This window comes from Hermetia illucens, chromosome 2 (genome assembly GCF_905115235.1).
Source record: "Hermetia illucens chromosome 2, iHerIll2.2.curated.20191125, whole genome shotgun sequence".
Classification (NCBI taxonomy): domain Eukaryota; kingdom Metazoa; phylum Arthropoda; class Insecta; order Diptera; family Stratiomyidae; genus Hermetia; species Hermetia illucens.
This window is the reverse complement of record NC_051850.1, coordinates 36,406,574-36,426,688: the sequence shown is the minus strand read 5'-3', so window position 1 is coordinate 36,426,688 and position 20,115 is coordinate 36,406,574. Positions and strand designations below refer to the sequence as shown.

Sequence of the window (20,115 nt, the reverse complement as noted above, 5' to 3'; positions counted from 1 at the left end):
TTGAGGCGTAATGGCATCTCTTAATATACGAGGCCCGGATAGCTCCCAGCTCTAACTGAGAACCTGTGTCAAATCAGGGTAATATTCACGGGCGAGCGCCTCCTACAGGGTACTATAATCCTGTAATGTATCGTTACGATCTTCAATGAATTGCTCTAACACACTTCAAGCCCTGATCTAATTGAATTGTCGGGCCAATGTTTATTTTTATAATTAATATTTGCTACATCCCTTAGGCCGTGAGTTGTAAAGGGCGGGTTCCTATAAGATTAATTCGTCGAAAATCCCAGCCTAGAAACCACTGTCATCGAACTGCCTGCAGCTAATACCAGCCAGAGTCTCCTACCTGAAACCTTCAAGTCGGAGGTCCCCAGGGAGTGAGGACTTGACAAGAATGCTAACTGCTGGAACCCAATACAAATCCGCCTTGTGAATAGGCTACGATGCCAGTGCGAGAGACACCCTTTGGAACAACTTGGAAATAAAAAAAACACAACTCTCTCTGCAACATTTTTGTTAACACAATCGTTTCGCTGTCTATCAGAGGTAATACACAAGATTCCCACTTCCCCATCTCGGAGAACTTTAATAGTTGGATAGGGATGGTCAACGCAAGGTAGGAGTCTGAAGATTATTTTATCAGAGAACGTAGCTAAATTATCTTCAGTGTGAATCTCATTGTAGAGTTTTTCCACCTTTTCAGAAACTTCATAAGAGTCGATTGCAAGAGGAGACTATATGAACCAAGCTTATCAATACTTCGAATTGTATCCGCATGATGGGCAAACTTAAGCCAAAAATCGTGACTATAGACTGTTTTCAGATCTAAGGTCAACAAAAAAAAAGTAGAAAGGACCTGCCACCGTAATAGAGCGAAGACCCGACTAAGTAAAGGAAGTTGACCAGGGAGATCTTCAATATTCTTTCTTTCAGGAAATCTTCAAAAGATTCTGGCTTGGACACGCCAAAGTGTGGAAATTCTACCCACTAAAATCACTCTGAACTTACCCCTACCCCGTGGAACCACCTTTAGGTATTACATCACGGAGCAGAGTGAGCTTACTTTGTCTAGGTCTCCTTCGTCTCCCCGCGGGGTTCGTAACCGCACCTTCCTCAATGAGTCAGTCTCAAGCGTCCGAGACGATCGGACGTGTGCTCACGAAAGTGCCGAGTGAAAAATCCAAAGTGCGGAGTGAAAAACAAAACAAAACACAATCGCGACCGTAGTGTTTTCGATCAAACATTCAGTGGCGAGGCGCTATGTCAAAGCGCCCGGTTGAGGACAGGTCACTGTCGCCCCAGGGGATGGATCCTGAGCCCAAGAGGATTCACCCCCTTGGGGACAGCGAAAGCGAGGCTCCATCAAGTCCCGAAGCCAGTCGGGAACCCGCCCGAGAAGATAGCGAGTCGGACATGGCCCGCGAAACGTCAGACGACGATCAAGACGATGTCGCCGCCCTGCGGAGACAGGTACAAGAACTGAGAACCTCCCTGAAGGAGATGACAAGCCGGTACGACCGGCTCTCTGCGTTGTTCAGCTCTTCATTAGTGGAATCTACCATCGCCCTCAACAAGTCATCTCAGCAACCCAATACAGCAACTACATCAATTCATGAGAACCAAGAAGAACGGTCGATGGCAGAAATGGAAATTCCCACACCGAAGCCACAACAAAAAATAGCCTCAGCAATAGCATCTACACCCTCACCCCATCTAACGACAACAACAACGAATGTCACCGAACATCCAGCCCGACAACTACAACAACCAACCACACACACCCCGATAACAACCACCACAACCACGCAGCAAGCCGCTCAACCAGCCAAATCCACCCCACCAAGGGTAAGTCAGGAAAAATTCCCGCCGCTAATTATCCGCGCTGACCCCACAACCACTAAAGATATCACTAACAAAATTCTGTCCACAATCCCCAACAATATATCCCTTAAAAAAACATCAATACGCTCAACCCACGTCCTCGCCACCTCCCAGGCAGATTACGATTCTGCAAAAAACCTACTTAAAGAAGGAAACCACCCCTTCTTCACGTATACTCCGTCACACCTCAAACCAATCAACCTAGTCCTCCGAGGACTAGATTATACATACTCTCCCGATGAAATCCTCAAGGAGCTACACCGCCTCGGCATCTCCGAAGCCATCAGCGTTCGTCAATACGAGACTAGCTCCTCCCGACGAAACGCGAAACCCCTCCACCTCTTCCTTGTAACGTTTTCCCCCAAATTCCAGCAGGCCACTCTCACGAAAGCCAGGGCGATGTTTCACTGCATCGTGAAGTTCGAAGCCGTCCAGCTACACGAAATCACCCAATGCCGGAACTGCCAGCGCATTGGGCATGCAGCGTCAAATTGCAATCTGGCTTACCGTTGCGTTAAATGCAACACCCCTCACGGGCCACGACAATGCCCAAAGAAGCAGGAAGAAAATCCATCCTGCATCAACTGCGGAGCCAACACTCATCCGGCTAGTTATCGCAACTGCCCGATGTTCGTGCAAGCCCGCGCCCGCCAAACACAACAATCACCCCCCACAAAGCATAACCCTGCTCCACCAATCAAACCCGGTCCCCAACCAAAACCCGTTCAGGGCCCCGCCCCGTACAACCCTACGTCCCCACCACTCTCTTACGCTGCGATGGCCAGGAACGCCTCGCGCCCAGTCCCCACCTTTGACCTCGACTCCGAGATCCACTCCCTCTTCAACACCTCCACCACCCAACTAGCCTCCCAACTCACCTCATTCCTCCCCACATACAACTCCCTTTCCTCGCCGATGGAGAAGAGACTCGCTCTCCTCTCCTTCCTCTGCCAAGTGTCCCCCAGTAATGTCCACTAAAGTGGTATTACTGAACGTAAATTCGGTGGTCAGTCGACAAAAACGTCACGATCTAACTAATTTCTTGTCCGTCCACAAACCTAACCTACTCCTCCTCACAGAATCCAAACTGCACCCAAGGCATAAGCTGCACATCCCCAACTATTCCACCTTCCGCTCCGACCGTGTTGACCGCCCAGGCGGAGGCACAGCCATACTAGTGGCAAATCCCCTAGACGCTCAACGGGTCTACATCCCAAACACTATTGCCCCATCCATGGAGCTAACCATTGTCTTCATTGCCACACCTTCCTCCATCACATTCCTAGGTAGCCTCTACTGCCCCGACCAAACCCTCAATCCCGCTGACATCTCCAACCTTACACAACACCTCAAAGCCCTCCCAGTCAGCCGAAACAAGCGTTTCTCCCTTGTACTAGGGGGCGACCTAAATGCCAAACATAACACCTGGTATAACACCACTATAAATGCCAATGGCAATAGGTTAGCCAACTGGTACTCACAACACTCCCACCCTCTACAGCTCACCCTCCTCCCCACCAACCAACCCACCTACCACAGGCAAAATACCCACTCCTTCATCGACCTCTTCCTGGTAAGCAACCACCTTCTCGTACACCCCAGCACGCCTACCTCCCCCCAAGACCTCCCACCCATCCCCGGCTTGAGCGATCATGACGGAGTGGTTCTCCACTTCAATATCACCGACCGCCTCCCCAAATCCCAGCCTAAATTCCTTCCCAACTACGCTGCCACTAACTGGCAACGCCTCAACTACAACCTAGCCGACAAACTCTCGACCATCCGCCTCCCGTCCAATCCGTCTCCTACCGAAATCGATTCAGCCGTGGAAAAGCTCACGGAATCCACACAAAAGGCTTGCAACGAAACCATCCCTCTCAGACCACTAAACTACCAGGGCCTAATCACCCTGCCACCACACATCCTAGACCTCATCAAACAAAAATCAACCCTACGACGCCAACTCCACAGGCACAGGTACGCTCCTCAATTTAACTTCCTCAAGTCACAAATCCACTCCCTCACACAACGCATCCAATCCCAGATCCAGACGCTATACGCTGATCACTACGCAGTAAAGCATGCGAACATCTCGCTTAATCAGCAAACATGCAATAAACTCCGGGGTACCTGTCCCCGACTAGCCAAACCCCGCTCAGCCAGCGTCCTCCCACACAACACCTCACCCAAAGCCCACGCCGACCTGATTGCTAACAGCTTTCTAGCCGCCCACCACACCACCCAACATTTGTCCGACCCACCCACAGAAACAGCGGTGCGCCAACACATACACAACATCACTACCACGCCAGCCATCCACACCGAATTCCCGATCCCACCATCCGAATCTACAACACCCTACTGCTTACCAATACAAGCCGTCACACCCCAAACAGTTGAATCCATTATCCTCTCCCGAAATAATAAAAAATCTACCGGACCCGACCACATCCCCATCATCATCCTCAAAAAATGCGCCAAAACCCTAAGCCCCTTTCTCGCCCAACTCTTCAATCAATGCCTCCTCTCTGCACACTTTCCCACCCCATGGAAACGAGCCCACATCGTCCCAATCCTAAAAAAGGACCAGCCTTCAGCTTCCCCGGGCAGCTACCGCCCCATTTCCCTCCTTAACGTGACATCGAAAATTTTTGAACACGTCATCCACGATATCATGCTCCAACACATCACCGACCACGCCATTATCCCCCCCTTCCAGTTTGCCAACAGGCGCGGCCACGGCACCTCACATGCCCTCCTAGTCCTCAAAACCGACATCCTATCCCAACTAAACAACAACATCCCCACCACAGCTTGCCTCCTCGATATCCAGAAAGCCTTCGACGCGGTCTGGCACGACGGCCTCACCTACAAACTCTCCCACACTTTCAAATTCCACCCACAATTATGCAATAAAATCCGCCCAAAACCGCATCAATACTTCAATCCAAACCCTCAACAAATTCCTCCAATCCTGGAAACTCCTACTCAACCCCTGCAAATGCGAAGCCATCGTCTTCCGCGGTAGAGCCACCTTTACCCGCAAGATGCTAGCCGACACCCGCAACCTCACTATCAAGATCGGACCTTCTACCATTCCCTCCGTCAAATCCACTAAATACCTGGGAATAACCCTCAATACCCGCCTATCACCCATACCCCAGGTAAATTCCATCATTTCAAAGACCCTAACAGGACTAAAAACCCTATGGCCCATCCTTAAGAAAGACTCCGCCATCCTCCCTAAAGTGAAACTCTACTGCTATAAGCAGCTAATCCGTCCCTTAATTACATATGGATTCGTCGCATGGTGTGACGTCTCCTCAGCTCAAATGGAGCGCCTTCGGGTACGCGAAAGGAGGTTCTTCCGCCTCTCCCTTTCCCAGTCCAATATCCACTCCAACCAAGCTGTCTACGACGAGGTAAAGTGCTCCCGCATAGACCAGATCCTCCTTACCTCACTAACCAAATTCCTCATCAAATGTCAAGCCCATGAAAACAACCTCATCCAGTTTTACTCCCACATACGAAACCATAACACTAACCCCACATACCGCCACCATCCCCTCCCTTCAGACCTCCTAACCCTTTCCTCCCAAAACAGCAGTTATCGCGGCGGGAAGATGATCATATTCAACCGCCCATACGATCGACATCGCCCTGGCCTCGTCTACTCCACCGCCCAATAACACCACCTTCCCCTATATGTATCCTTCCTCCATCCATTCATGCAACACAATTATCCAACGAACAAACAACAACATAAGAGGGGTTTTTCCTGACTTTCCCCTCTATAACATTAGCCATAGGATAAATTAATACCACCGTAAATTAAGTCTAGTATTAAGCAAAATGTTAATTTCTAGGTAAAGTTAAGCTGTTAGAGATAAGTCTAGTATTAATTTTAGTCATAAACTACCTGTAACAAAATCTAACAAAATAAATTGAATGTGTTAAGAAAAAAACCTTCCTCACTTCTTCCCCTTTTTACAATTTATCCTAGATCATTGAATTGATCGCATCCCAATCCTCCTGGCAAGCTACCATTCTCCGGACAAAATTTTCCAGCGATAGCACTTCACCTAGAGTTTTTTCTAGGTTCTTCCCTTCTTCCACAAACCTAGGGCATTGGAAGAATACGCTGGGTCCTCTGGGACCCCGTCGCAGTTTGGACAGTTTGCCAGAAACTCAATTGACATAATTCCCGAAATAAAGAACGCTACATCATCTGAGACAGTCCTGAAGCCAGAACACACCCTTATGGATCATCTTCTGTAGACCGCACTCAGTTTATACGCATTGCCTAAAACATGCAGCGGTTTTCCCCAAAACTGGGACTGCATATAGCAAGAGGGAACTCACACCCTCACTACCCTGGCTATGAGCAGTCTGCAATTATGTTGCGCCCTCTCACGTTTGATATCATTTTTGCGGTGGATGTTTTTTTCCCAAGTATGCTATATGTGCTACTTAAAATTGACTTTTCCTTCTTTCATCACTCCCAAGTATTTGATTGCCGGCTTGGAAGTGATGATACGATTCCCGATTCTAATGCAGACGTAATTTCTCTTGCAGCACCAAATGATAAGGACCGCATCCGCTTTTGCCTCCGCGAGTGTCAATTGCTTCGCTTGAGTACAACTCAGCATTTTCGAGGTGTTTGGCGAACACAACCAGTGCTATGCTATCGGCGTAACTCACCATCGTGGCCTGATGTTCCACACTACTAGGTCCAGTACAGAGCGCGAGACCAATGTACTCCTTGGTTCATTCATCGGAATTATACCAGAGCGTCCGTTCTTGCAAGTAGATACCGACAATAGCAGCAAGGTAGGTGGAAACAACAATTGTCGCTAGAGGGTTTCGTATAAGGTTCTAATTGGCGAAATTGAATAAATTCCTCCCATCCAGGGTTATCACCACGCAATATTTGCTGGTTCAACCCCTTCCGTGAATTGTATTTTCGATTGAGCCAGTAACTATTTTGATGGCATCAATGGTTGATCAGGCTTTACGGAACCCATACTGTCGATTTGAAAGGCCTCCTTGGCTTTAGACATCAATGGTTGATCTGAATTTACGGAACCCATATTTCCGGTCGGAAAGGCCTCCTTGGCTCTCCACGACTGGAAGTAATCTATTATAAATTAATGGCTCTAACATTTCTCCCGTAGTGTCTAGATTACATATGGGTCTATAGGAGGACGGTTCCCCTGGACGTTTGCCAGCCTTAGGCAGCAGCACTAGCTTCTAGCAGCTCGTTCCTGGTTACTGGCTGAGTCAGCGTCACATTCAGGGTGCACTGGAAGGTATCAGTACACCCCTCTTGCTAGGGAATTAAACCCCGGGTTATTTTCAACAAAAGCATAAGGCACGTGATCTGTTGAGATAAACGGTCCCTGAATCGTCCTCTTACGATTTCATTGGCGCTACTCCACGGATTTATGTCCTTGGAGCATTCTATTTTACTCCGCTGGATGGCATGTTTCTTTTTCCCTTGATCGATCCTACCTATTGCCCTCTGAGTCATTCGTCTGGCTCGGTGGCAAATCGATCGAAGACTGGCAAGTGCACTATTCCTCCAATAACTAAGTCTTCTAATGGGGAATGAGCATCTCCTATGCGGGTCACATGCTTTAGAGATGCTTTCTGTGAGATGGGGAGCACTTTCCGTGGAGGTGCTTGCTTTGCTAGGCAGGTGTAACCACACCCCCATAAATGTTTGTTCATCCATCGCTTTTGTTGGTGTCATTCTGGATTTCGTCTTCCAGGATGAGCTTCTCCTGCCTTGTGCATCCGTACATAATTGAAAGGTCCCTGGTGGACGTTGTACGTGAAGTCCTCCGTAACTTGCCAGAACATATCACGTGCCAGCGCAGGACTGACAAAAATCAGATGTACAATTGACCCCGATCCCCTTTTCGATAAGTGATTGCATCACCTTTGTTGGCCAGAACTACATCCAACTGGGCGAATGCTTCTAATAAACACCGCCCCGTTACGTTAGTCTTTTTGATGTCCCACTCGATGACCCACGCATTAAAGTCACTGGCTATCACCTTTGGACCTCGCCACAACAAGATCGTCTAACAGATCTTGAAATTCAGACAGTGTGCGGCTCGGTGAGGCGTACCAGCTGTATACGTATTTAACGCTTGTTTTTGTCCAAGCAAAGCCACTAGCCGCCTGACCCATGCTATATTGTACAGATTGATGACCGCACGCCCATATCGCCGCTCCACCAGTCAAATCTGTGACCCATACACCACCGCCAAGGTTTCTGTACGGTTAATAATGATAGCAATCTCCATGGCAGATTCGTGGTTAAAATACGTGCGAACCTGCAATGATTGGGGTTTATTTGTATTAACTTAATTTTTTCACTGCAGTTAGCGTCTTCCCAAATTGCGGGCATTTACCAATTCCGGCAATATACCGGTTATCGTCTCCCTCCTTTCTTTCGATCAAATCACATTTGGAGTCCCGATTGCACTCCTTGGCAATTTTTTGACTTGTCAAGACGCCTTTTTTCACTTTTGGTGCCTGTTGATCTCCTAAAGTTTGCTCTCTTTGTCTCACGTTCCCTTACTTGAGAGAAGGTCGATGACCTTATGCTTTAGAGTCGCTGATACTGTCAGCTACGCTAGGAGCGCCCAAAGTGGTCAGGGGGTATTGTCGGAACATCCAAAACATCCGCTATTCCGGGAAGCTCAATAAAAGAATAAAAAAGCCTAAAAAGTCGTAGGACGGAGTGGAAGGCCATGCCACCCCAATCGTCGGCGTTTGACTGAACCAACAAGTCTGTGAACTAGAAAAGTACAGGGAGCAACCGCATCAGGCGCGCAAGTTTTACCAACAACTCAGCATGATGAAGCCTTATACACCTCGATGTTCATCCTGCCGAGACAAAGAGCGAAATCTGATTTCCGACAAAATGGGCATATTGGAGCGATGGGTTGAGTACTCTGATGAACTAGTGAACAACCAGAACATCGGTGAGTTGGAAGTCCAGTCAAATGGAGACGACAGACAAATACTGCCATCACCGAGTATAGGAGAAACAGTCCGTGCAAATCATCGGCTTGGAAATTATAAGTCGCCAGGAGCCAATGGAATTATGGCCGAATTAGTTAAATGGTGGTCAAAGGGTAGTATAGGTCCCGGGGCGAAACGTGGATTGGTACCCACGATGAAGCATAAAACCTGGGAAATGCCTGCTAAACCAACACCAACAGCTCTACTACCAAACCCTATCTCCACCTCCACGTGGTGACCGCTGGGAGCTCTTTCTTGACGAAAAGCTGCAGACGGAGAAGGATGAAGGCGAGTCTCCCGCGCCTAAAAACGGGACAAATTGTACCAACTGGTCCTCCAGGTTGGGGGTTGGGTAGGGCTGACAACCCTACATGGAAAACAACTTGTTACGAAGCCACAACAGGAGCCTCGGATAGGACGGATTTTAAAACGACGGACCCGGCAACGACAAAGGAACAACGATTTGCGCATTTTCTCATGGAACGTGCGCTCCCTGTACAGAGATGAAGCTGATAAGCATCTAGCCGATACCCTGTCCCAATATAGGGCTGATATAACAGCGTTGCAAGAGATGCGATGGACAGGGACCGGTTTCCTGGAGAAGAGCCACTACACCATATATTATAGCGGTCATCCAGTAAACCATGTGCTCGGAGTAGGTTTCTTAGTCAGCCAAAAAATGAAACCTGCTGTTATCGGCTTTGAAAACATAAGCGGACAGCTATGCACTCTGCGCTTGCGAGGCAAGTTTAGAAATATAAGCCTCATAAACGTTCACGCCCCTACAGAAGAGACTGCAGAGTCGGAGAAGGATACCTTCTACGAGGCAGTGGAACGAAACCTCGAAGCCTGTGCCAGATATGATATCAAAATCATACTTGGGGATTTTAACAGCCAAGTACGGAAGGAGCCCGTATTCAGGCGATACGTTGGCTCCCATAGCTTACACGAAAAAACAAATGATAACGGACTGCGGACTATTCAATTAGCAGGGTCACACGAAATGGTTGTTGGAAGTACCTGGTTTGCGCGGAAAGCGGTCCACAAACATACGTGGGCCTCTCCAGACGGGACCACTTTCAACCAAATTGACCACGTGTTGATCGAACGCCGCCACCTCTCAGCCTTGATGAATGTCAGAACATATAGGGGGGCCAATATAGACTCGGATCACTATCTCGTTGGCATGGTGCTCCGAGCTCGAATAACAATACCACCTAGAATCCCCTCTGACAATCAGGTGAGAGTGAACACTGAAGCCATCCACAACGCAACCCTCCGCGACACCTATAAGAGGGAAATGGATGCCGCAATAACCGCAGTCAATAGAGGACCTGGAGATGAAGCATCAACAAATGATCTTCACAACCACCTGAAGAACGTTATCATGGATACGGCCACAAATATACTTGGCCCCAGCCGCAAAAGGAGTCGCAACGGCTGGTTTGACGATGAATGTAAGCTAGCAACGGAACGGAAGAATGCTGCATACCGAGTAATGTTGCATTCTCAAAGAACGCGGGCACGCGCAGAGACTTATCACGAACTCCGTCGAAGCCTGGAAGAACCAACAAGTCTGTGAACTGGGAAAGTACAGGGAGCAACCGCACCAGGCGCGCAAGTTTTACCAACAAGTCAGCAGGATGAAGCCTTATACACCTCGATCCTCATCCTGCCGAGACAAAGAGGGAAATCTGATTTCCGACAGAATGGGCATATTAGAGCGATGGGTTGAGTACTTTGATGAGCTACTGAACAACCAGAACATCGGCGAGTTGGAGGTCCCGCCAACTGAAGACGACGGACAAATACCGCCACCACCAAGTTTAGTAGAAACAGTCCGACAGTGCAGCAATTATAGAGGTATCACGTTGCTGAGTACCATCTATAAGATATTCTCCACTATCTTGCTAGGCCGGATAGCGCCATACGCCCAGAACATCATTGGCCCATACCAAAGAGGCTTCACTCCAGGCAAATCAGCAACAGATCAGATTTTCTCTGTGCGGCAAGCGATGCAAAAACTGTTGGAATATGGACAACAGTTGCACCATCTGTTCATCGACTTTAAAGCCGCCTTTGATAGCATAGCCAGGGTAAAACTGTACACGGCCATGGGAGAATTCGGTATCCCGACGAAATTAATAAGACTGACTAGGCTGACCCTGACCAATGTGCGAGGCCAGATAAAAGCAGCAGGATCACTCTCAAGACCATTCGACATCAACAACGGTCTGCGACAAGGGGATGCGCTATCATGCGTCCTCTTTAACCTGGTCCTCGAGAAAGTGATCCGTGATGCTGAGGTGAATGCAAGAGGTACGATACTCTTCAAGTCCACCCAACTACTGACCTATGCTGACGATATCGACATCATGGGAGGAACCACCCTAGACGTACAAACTGCCTTCATCCAGATCGAGCAGGTGGCGCGAGATCTTGGGCTGCACATCAATGAAGGCAAGACAAAATATATGGTGGCAACGTCAGCGCCGAAGACGAATCAACCAACAACATCAAATCGCACTGGTCAAACACAAACACGAACAAGAATAAGGATAGGAGAATACAACTTTGAGAACCGACAACAACTACGATGATGAAATCCGCGCACGGTTGTTGTCAGCCAACAGAGCCTATTTCAGCTTACAAAGACTGTTCCGCTCGAAACGTCTCACCATAGGGTCAAAGCTCTTACTGTACAAGACTATGATCTTGCCAGTCCTCATGTATTCCTCGGAAACTTGGGTTCTTAGCAAGAAAAATTGCGAACTCTTGGCCGCGTTCGAGAGAAGAATCCTCCGAAGAATTTTTGGCTTCCTACATGAGGATGGACGATTCCGTAGCCTACACAATGACGAAATCTATGAGCGATACCATGACCGTCCGGTTGTGGATAAAATCCGGCTCAATAGGTTACGGTGGGCGGGTCACTTAATCCGTATGGATGAAGATGATCCCACCCGGAAAGTCTATAATGGCAATATCTATGGTAGAAAAAGAAGACGAGGCAGACCCTGCCTAAGATGGAGCGATGGCGTGGGTCAGGACGCCAGACAGCTTTTGGGGATATCGAATTAGTGGACCTCGGCGCAAAACCGGGATGTCTGGAGTTCCTTATTAAGGCAGGCCTTGACCGGATACCGGTTGTTGCGCCGTTGATGATGATCGAAGGCATCAATCGATTTGTGTACCTCAGAAGCGTGGTTTCTATCGACAGTGGTCCCAAACTGGATGTTGCCCGATGTATTAACAGCGCTAGATTGCTTTGGCTGCCCTATCCAAAATCTAGAAATGCCGCTATCTCAACACTAAGATCAAGTTGAGATTGTTCTGTGCTAGTGTTCTTTCTGTGTTGCTCGATGGGAGTAATAGGTAGAAAGTAAAGTTCACTGTTACCAAAAAGCTCGAAGCTTTCGTCAACACTTATCTGTGTCGTATCATTGGAGTACGCTGGTTTGACACTATCTCAAACGGAGAACCTGGTGCACCCGCAGGCTTGGCACTCGCACGCACTGTGATCGAGAGTGCGATCGTCTCGGAAGTGGTGGGAGGAACTGAAGTGCATTTCCGTGGCGATGGCGCGTAATTGTGGTTGACGCGCTGTACCCCACTATATGGCGAACGACTACCATATGTCGCAAGGACAATATTTAAATAAGCTTAGAACGAATCAAAGAACACGAAGAATGTTTGATAGAGGACAGGTTGATTTCTGCTTTGTATCCTCCTGTATCAACTATTTTAACACTGTTGGATCCTTCTGTGGAGTTTAGATCCTCGCACCTACTATTCGTTTACGATTCTTCGAGAGCAATTCCGGCAGTGTAAAAGGGAGCATATATGGAAGGATATTCCGGAGAAGCTAGCTGTTATCAGAGTGGAATGTGCGGGTACAGGAAGTCGTGTGCTGCAAGATAAAATTTCTGAAGAATGCAAAGCGAATGTAGCGGAGTCCGCAGAGTTTGAATTTTACCTTCGGTTCACGACATAACACATCCAGGCATCATGACGACAAATCGGTTAATCACCGAAAAACACTTGTGGCCCTCCATGAATAAGGACATCAACAATAGCGCCAGAGAGTGCATCGCATGTCAGAAGTGTAAGGTCACCAGGCATGTAAGAAAAGAAGTGGACTCATTTCCCCGCACTACCAAGCGGTTCCACAGCGTACACCTTGACATCGTAGGCCCTTTGCGAGACTCGCATGCTTTCAAGTATTGCCTTACAATCATCGACAGGTTTACGCGGTGGCCTGAGGCAATACCTCTGAAGGACATTACGGCGCAATCTTGTGCCGAAGCCGTCTGTCGAGAGTTGATCCCTCGCTTTGGCGTCCCTGCAGTGATCATCACTGACCAGGGAATGCAATTTCAGCCCACCCCTTTCTCGGAGTTAGGCAAACTCCTGGGTTACAAACGCCAGCGAACTACAGCATACAACCCGTAATCCAATGGGATGCTAGAGCATTGGCACCGGACGCTGATAGCCACCATTATGGCTCGCGATGATCCGTCCTGGACTCAGGTCTTGCCTCTCGTCCTACTTGGCCTTTCGAACAACCTGCCGAGAGGAATTTGCTGCCAGTCCCGCGAAGATGGTATATGGGGAAAACCCAAGGCTTCCAAGTGATCCGGTCTTCGACAAGAGATCGAGTCGCACAGACTCGGGATTGATGCACCTGCCGAAAGACAATCTCCGCCGCATTAAAGCCACACCTCCCACCCGACACTCATCCGCAGCTGCCTGCGCTCTCAAGGAGTTGGACATATGCACACACGTCCTGGTCAGGACGGATGCCGTCCGAAGCCTCCGTACGAAGGCCCGTACCGTGTTGTCCAGCGGGGAGAGCATTTCCTCTAGCTGGAGATCGGGGGACATAAAAAGGCTGTCTCCTTGTCCAGGCTGAAGCCCGTTTGTGCCCCAAATCAACGTCGCGTTCGCTTCGCCGGATGATGGGGAACGCAGTTCCGATTCCAGTCGCTGAAACCCCTAGGTTTCATCTGGGGGAAATTTATTTCGAATGTTGTTGATTCGACTGACAAATGCGACCACCGGTATTCTCCGTGGCGTAGTAGGCCCTGCTAATTTTTAATGGTAAAGAAAATAATTGAATATGAAAAAGACATAATTGAAGATATGAAGTTGCGAACCACCGACCGGGCAGGTGGTTTTAATTTCGCATTTCATCTAAAATATTAAGTCTAAATACAAATTGTTAAATAAAATGTTTTGATAAAAGTAATTGTAAATACAAGTGGTAAATTGTAAATGTATTATTAAACAATTATAAGGATGTATTTTCCTGTTTTCTTTATCTTCTTCCCTGCTCAACCCTGCCTCGGTTGTTGTGGCGGTCCGCTAAATACTAAAGAGAATGACCTTGTATCTCCCGAAGTTTTCTTGAAACAGCCACCCCACCGTCCATACTTTTCTTCAGAAAACTGCTTTAATACAGGACCTAGATAAATGGAGCAAGTGAAGGCTCGACGAGTACTACGTCTTGTTACGATTAATTTCTTTTGACTTCTCCATTTAATATTCGTAGTACTCCGAGAGGACATCAAGGGAGTTTGAGCAAAAATACATAAATTTGCAAAGACAAGGTAAACAAGGAAATGTAAATCAAATTTACTGAAATTGTTTTCATCTCAGAAATGAATAATAAATTTTTGAAATTTTTTGAAAGTTATGAACCGAGTTTCGCATATTCGCAAATATGATGGTGAAATTGTAAAAAATGTCGGTACGATTTGTAAATGTCATGGAACATCCCAGCGGAATTTTTATTAAGTGGTATCTGCAGGAATAGGAAGACTCATTTTTTTCGGTGTACATTTCAGTCCGTTGGAACTTCTGTTCCATGAATTAATTTGTGCATAGCACACATACCTCTGGGAGGCATCCAAAGGACGCAGGAACAAGCTCTAAAACGAAAATATATTGTTTGCTCTCTGGGAGATTTCATCTGCGCGTATGGATGCCAACACATTTTTTAATCTATTAAGGATCTGCCTGGAATAAAAATATGAGCATATCTGCCTTTAATTGGCTTCCTCGTCGCCCTAATATATCACGTGCTGGATGAATATTTTACGTCCATTTTGGTAAACATTTTCCTTCTCCTAGAGTCGCACAGAATAAACACTCATCAAGATTCCGGAACAAAAACACGCTAGGAAAATATAAATAAGAAAATACAAATGACAGCAGAGACAACAGGAAGTCGTCGTAGGAAGGGGCGCCTCCGATTGTAGGCGGCGGCTGGGAGGGTGTGTATTACTCAGCACAACCTCGGCTCAAGGATAATGCCCTTATATTAATGAGTTATATCGTAATCCTTCTGTATTGTTGACTTTTGTATCGCCGTGAGTCGCGCGCTGTCTCCCTGCGCCGTGACTCTAATTCTAATGGAATCACGCCGCACAATAAACCTTTAATGGAGTTTTTAACTCCTCCGGGCAATAAAATCAGCAGCAATAGCTGTCTAAGTAAATTATCTTGAGAATAAGTGTAAGCGAATTTTCTGGAGAATTTCTTAAATTGTGGCGTTCACATTTCGCATTGGCTTTTATTGTATCAGCATCAGCGCAAAAAATCAGCAAATTTTCGTTAGGGATATGTCTATAGGCGATACCGCACGCAGGATACACCACGCGAGCACATACAGGCTATACTCGTATGTACGCTCCAAACGACTCCACGTAGGCCTTACAAAGCTACAGAGCAAATAAAGAAAATTGGCTCGAATCCTTTTTTGTGTTTTCATCCATTTAATGGTTTCCTTCAGTTGTTTTTCTTTATTCTCATCTTATTTTTCCTTCTTTGCTGCCGAAAGGTGTAACGTTTATACCCAGAATGATGTCTGGAATGTGAGACAAGACAGGGAAACAGTAGCAAAGCTCCTGAGAGGTGACGATGGAGAGAACGAGGGAGATGAGACCAAGATATGAGTGGGATAATGTTCATGAAAAGTAGGACCAGGATTTTTTTTGCGAAATCCACGCCATTAGCTTTCGTGTTCGTGTTTATTGCTGTCGATATGTTTTTAAATGATAAGAGTGCTCATGACTTGACAGCCCCTCCTTCCAATGAATTTTAAGGATAATTCAGGTCCTTACGGCTTTGAAGAGTAAATTATGGTGGATTGACTTTAAATCGTATTTGAAGATTCGAATTCTGAGAGTGAATACCAATGTGGTCCTGTGAATATTTTTTACTTGAAGACTGAAAAAGTGAAGGGATCATCCCTGTCCGATAATCTATTTCCCACAGATTGGACTTCATAATGAAGCCATATTAATTTGGGTGCGTATGTGTTGTGTATTTGTAGGGAAAGAAGTTATAGCTTCTGAGCACTTAGGCGTAGCGGCCCATTGTACTCGTCTCAACCGCCCACCGGAGTATTCCGAATTCATTTATGTATCGCAGGATTGCCATTAGTAGATGTGACGCTGCCAGTTCCAACTGGAGTACATAAGCACCAAAAAGCTGATGCCTGATGAGTCCCTAGGCGTAGCACTCACATAGAAAATATTTCGTGGATTCCGTTTTCTTGTCACAGGAGGGATACGTATCATCTCATACAATCCCTACTCTCACCATATGTCCAGCTACTGAATTAACGCTTGTCAGAATTCCTACAGTATGAACTTTGCGGCATCGCAGGTTCGGATAGGAAAAATTTGGTATGTCCAGCAGCATTTAGGCTCTGCACTTCTCATTATGGGAAGCTTACTCCCAGTTTAAGAAGACAACTTTAGCCAATGCTACTGACACTCCAAATGCAGGTTTCTTTCCCAGCATGGGTGAAGCATCCGAGACTTTATTTCTCTTTACACGACCGTAACCAGTTACCCAGAGTGACCAGTTACCCAGAGTAGTTCAAGGAATACAGTTCAAACGCTTTCTAAATTCCTGAACGAATTTTGAGGTAGTCAAAGGGCTAAAAAACGTTCACAGTGTAGCCTGGCTATCGCTAAAGATTGCAGTGCATCTTCCCTTGAACCGCTCATCAATCACCCTGGTCGCATATACTTCAGCTTGAAATACCATTGAATATCGTCCCAAAGGAAATCCCCAATTCCCATTTTTATTCCTTCCTTCCGCATTCCTCTTGGATTTCCTTGTTCTCCAACGTTCCAGGGTAACTTCATATCTTCTACCAAGCAGATGTGTGGGGACCCGTGAATCAGAAGACAATTCTACCAGTAACTCTTCCAATGCTCTGTGTCCACATCCGTTAGTTCCTCATAAATCTAATCGAATTGGTCAATGAGCTACTCTCCCAATGAGGGATGCTTTGAATAAATATATCCAAGGGCTATAAATTGAGTAATGCATTTAGAGCTGCGTTGGAAGTCATGTACCAATCTCTGGGAGACAAAGTCCATTCAGTTGTCCCGTTTTTTCAAATAGTGGGTTTATTTGGATTAACTGAAAGTCCATGCCTGGAGCACAAACTGTCAATCACACCAAAGAAATGTTGCATATTTTTAAATACAGTATGGCAGCTCTCACCTTTTCCTTGGTAACAACCGCTTTGGGGTTGCAAGAACCGTTAACTCCTTCTACCACTTCTCTCACCTGTTCTCCTGGATACTGATTCCAGTCTGGAGCTCGTGAAAGTACCGTCGCGTTTTCTTAGAGAGTCCAACTTGGCCCACTCATCGCTTTTAAGAACTCTACACGGCCTCGAAGTCTCTTTTTCGCCTTCCAATTCCTCACAGTATGCTCTAAAGGAGTCTCTTTTCGAACACTTAACGAACCTCTTATATTCATGCAGCCGGGCTATATCAGCCATTTGAGCAGCACTGTCGAGCGGCAGCTGGGTCATACAAACGGTTCTTGTTGGGCTGGGGGGGCACAACTGTCCAACGCTGCGAGAAGTGACAGACGCAACACTCAAGCAAATGTAAACGTGTATCAGATGGTGAGCTCTTTTTTTGCGCACATTCAGGAAACAGTTTCTAATTCTACCGCTGATCGCGAAATAGTCGAGTTGAGTGCTCGTGTAGCGTCGATCAGTTGAAACAAAAGTGATATTATGCCAACCTCTGTGTTTGAACAATGTGCCGTGAATGACAGGGCGGTGGAAAGTGCGGAAATCTATGGATCTCCCACCATTACTGTAGCGGTCGACAAGACACTGTTTCCCATCACATGTCCGAGCGAGATGCTGTCAGAGCCCACCTTGGCATTTCATGATTACAATGTTACCTCTAGAAAGCCTTCCCTAAACTGCGTTTAATTGCTCGTAGAAGGTATATCGGAAGTCTACGTTGGTGCGGAGCAATTGTAATGCCCCTTAACCTGGGCCGGAATTTTGCAGTTAGAAGTCTGTGAGAAGCCGGCTCCCAAGTCAAAAGAGCGCGCTTTAGAGTACCCGTCAGAAACAACCCGATACTGGTTTCGCACCTGCTACCATTTGGTTTTCCAGAGTACAAAAGCGCGTTGGCATCAGTGTGGCAAGAGAGCGAGGAGTACTTTCCAGAGTCCGATTATCTTATTTCGCGTAGGCCCAGAATGTCCAGTTTATATCGCAGGAATTTCCGGTCAAGTTGGATGAAGCGAGCATTCTGAGGACCCTTACTACCATTGTCGAGGAGTGTGAGGATATTCCAGAAACCAATCATAATCCGTTATCGATAGCTAAAGGTCGTTGTTGTGAGGGCAGTCCCCATCCGATGCTATATATAGCCTCCGCTATATATAGCCGATGTCGAATGTAGACGTGGCAGTCATCTGCAAACCTTGCCAAAGTTACGGTAGCTCTACGTGGATAAAAGACTCATTTGCCCGCGCTTATGGGCATGAAAGTCCAGGGGCTTTAACGTGAGTACCTACCGTGAAGGCATAATCTTACGGTCCTCTTCGGACACGGATTGATTTTAGGATCACAATCAGAGCCCCGCCATGACTAGCACAGCGGTACTGGTTTATACTGAGTGCAGGCTCAGCATTCATACCAGTGGATGCGAGACCTATCTACATCTACATCTCTGCCGCAACTAAGGGGTATGGCATCCGAGTTGTACAGCGCAACTCAACGCTTGAGCTCCGAAGAGCCCTGCCCGCGATGTAGGCATAACCACAACCACCATGAAGCTGCCACTACGAGGCCAACGGCAAATAACCGGGCCGAGAACACATCCTCCAGGAATTCCCTTGGATCATAAGCTCTCAGAGGGCTATCTCGGTTCCCATGGTACCAGATAACCTCCGGTGAGACTTCGTGGCAGAACCATTTCAGATGAGTCGCTTGCAGACTCGGGTCTGATCGCCCTCCTCGAGTACGTGGGGACGGCACTCCCTAACGGGTGCGCATATGGGTAGCGGAAGACAACTCACCCAAGAAACAATGGGATTTCCGGGAGCCTGCTTCATAAGGGTAAAAATCAATGACGTCCACAGCCATTACGCTCCTACTAATGTAACATCAGCGTAATATGGTAAATGGCTTGGTATTCGATGCTTTAGATCAAAGCCCTAAAATTAATTCAGGTGATTTCAACGCATGTGGCGAACGTCAGGAGTCAAATCCTAACCAATTTAGAGCTGGTTATCATACCAGTTAATATTGAATGCATGCCCACATTCCAAGGCTCGTTCGTAGATCTGTCTTACCTCAGCTCCTCGTTGACAAGAGGGATGCTTCTGGGGGGAGAGTAAACACTGCATCCACAATAACCACCAGGGGATCTTTTTCAAAGTTAGAAATGGAGGAGGTGAGAATCTAATGTGCTACGAAAGTGGCAAAACCAGGATGGTCTACTGGAGTTTTTGAGGAGAAGACATTCCCAATCGTTCTAGACGGAGGTCACGACCCGTAGTGAACCGCGCTGGAAAAGGCGAGCCAGCTACAGCAGCGGTTAACTGATGCATACGACTGTTCAATGTTGTGACGATGTTTCATATCGACAGCTGCAAGAGGGATACCGTGATCTTCGAAGAAACCTTAAGAAGGTCATACGGGAAAGCAAACGGAATTGCTGCAAGCAGAAGGGTCTTGAAACAAATACAAACCACCAAATCACCCCAAGTGAAGTGCTCAAAATAATCGCAATTCTTTTCCCAAAGAAGGAAGAAAATGGACTTCGATCGACGATTCAACAGAATGTCTTCTCGATATTCAGCATGGCTGACGCATGATGAATAATAAGGCTGCGGAATTAAATAGGATTCGGAACTAACCTC

At 47.1% G+C, this 20,115-nt stretch overlaps 1 protein-coding gene across 1 annotated transcript in view; it reads left to right on the top strand.

The window, feature by feature from the left end:
* Positions 1-1,413: 1,413 nt before the first annotated feature.
* LOC119647792 overlaps positions 1,414-20,115 on the top strand; it is a 44,879-nt gene continuing 26,177 nt past the window's right edge. Inside the window, exon 1 of the mRNA XM_038048992.1 lies at positions 1,414-1,845. Coding sequence (XP_037904920.1) covers positions 1,414-1,845 — 432 coding nt within the window. The remainder of the gene's footprint in view (positions 1,846-20,115) is intronic.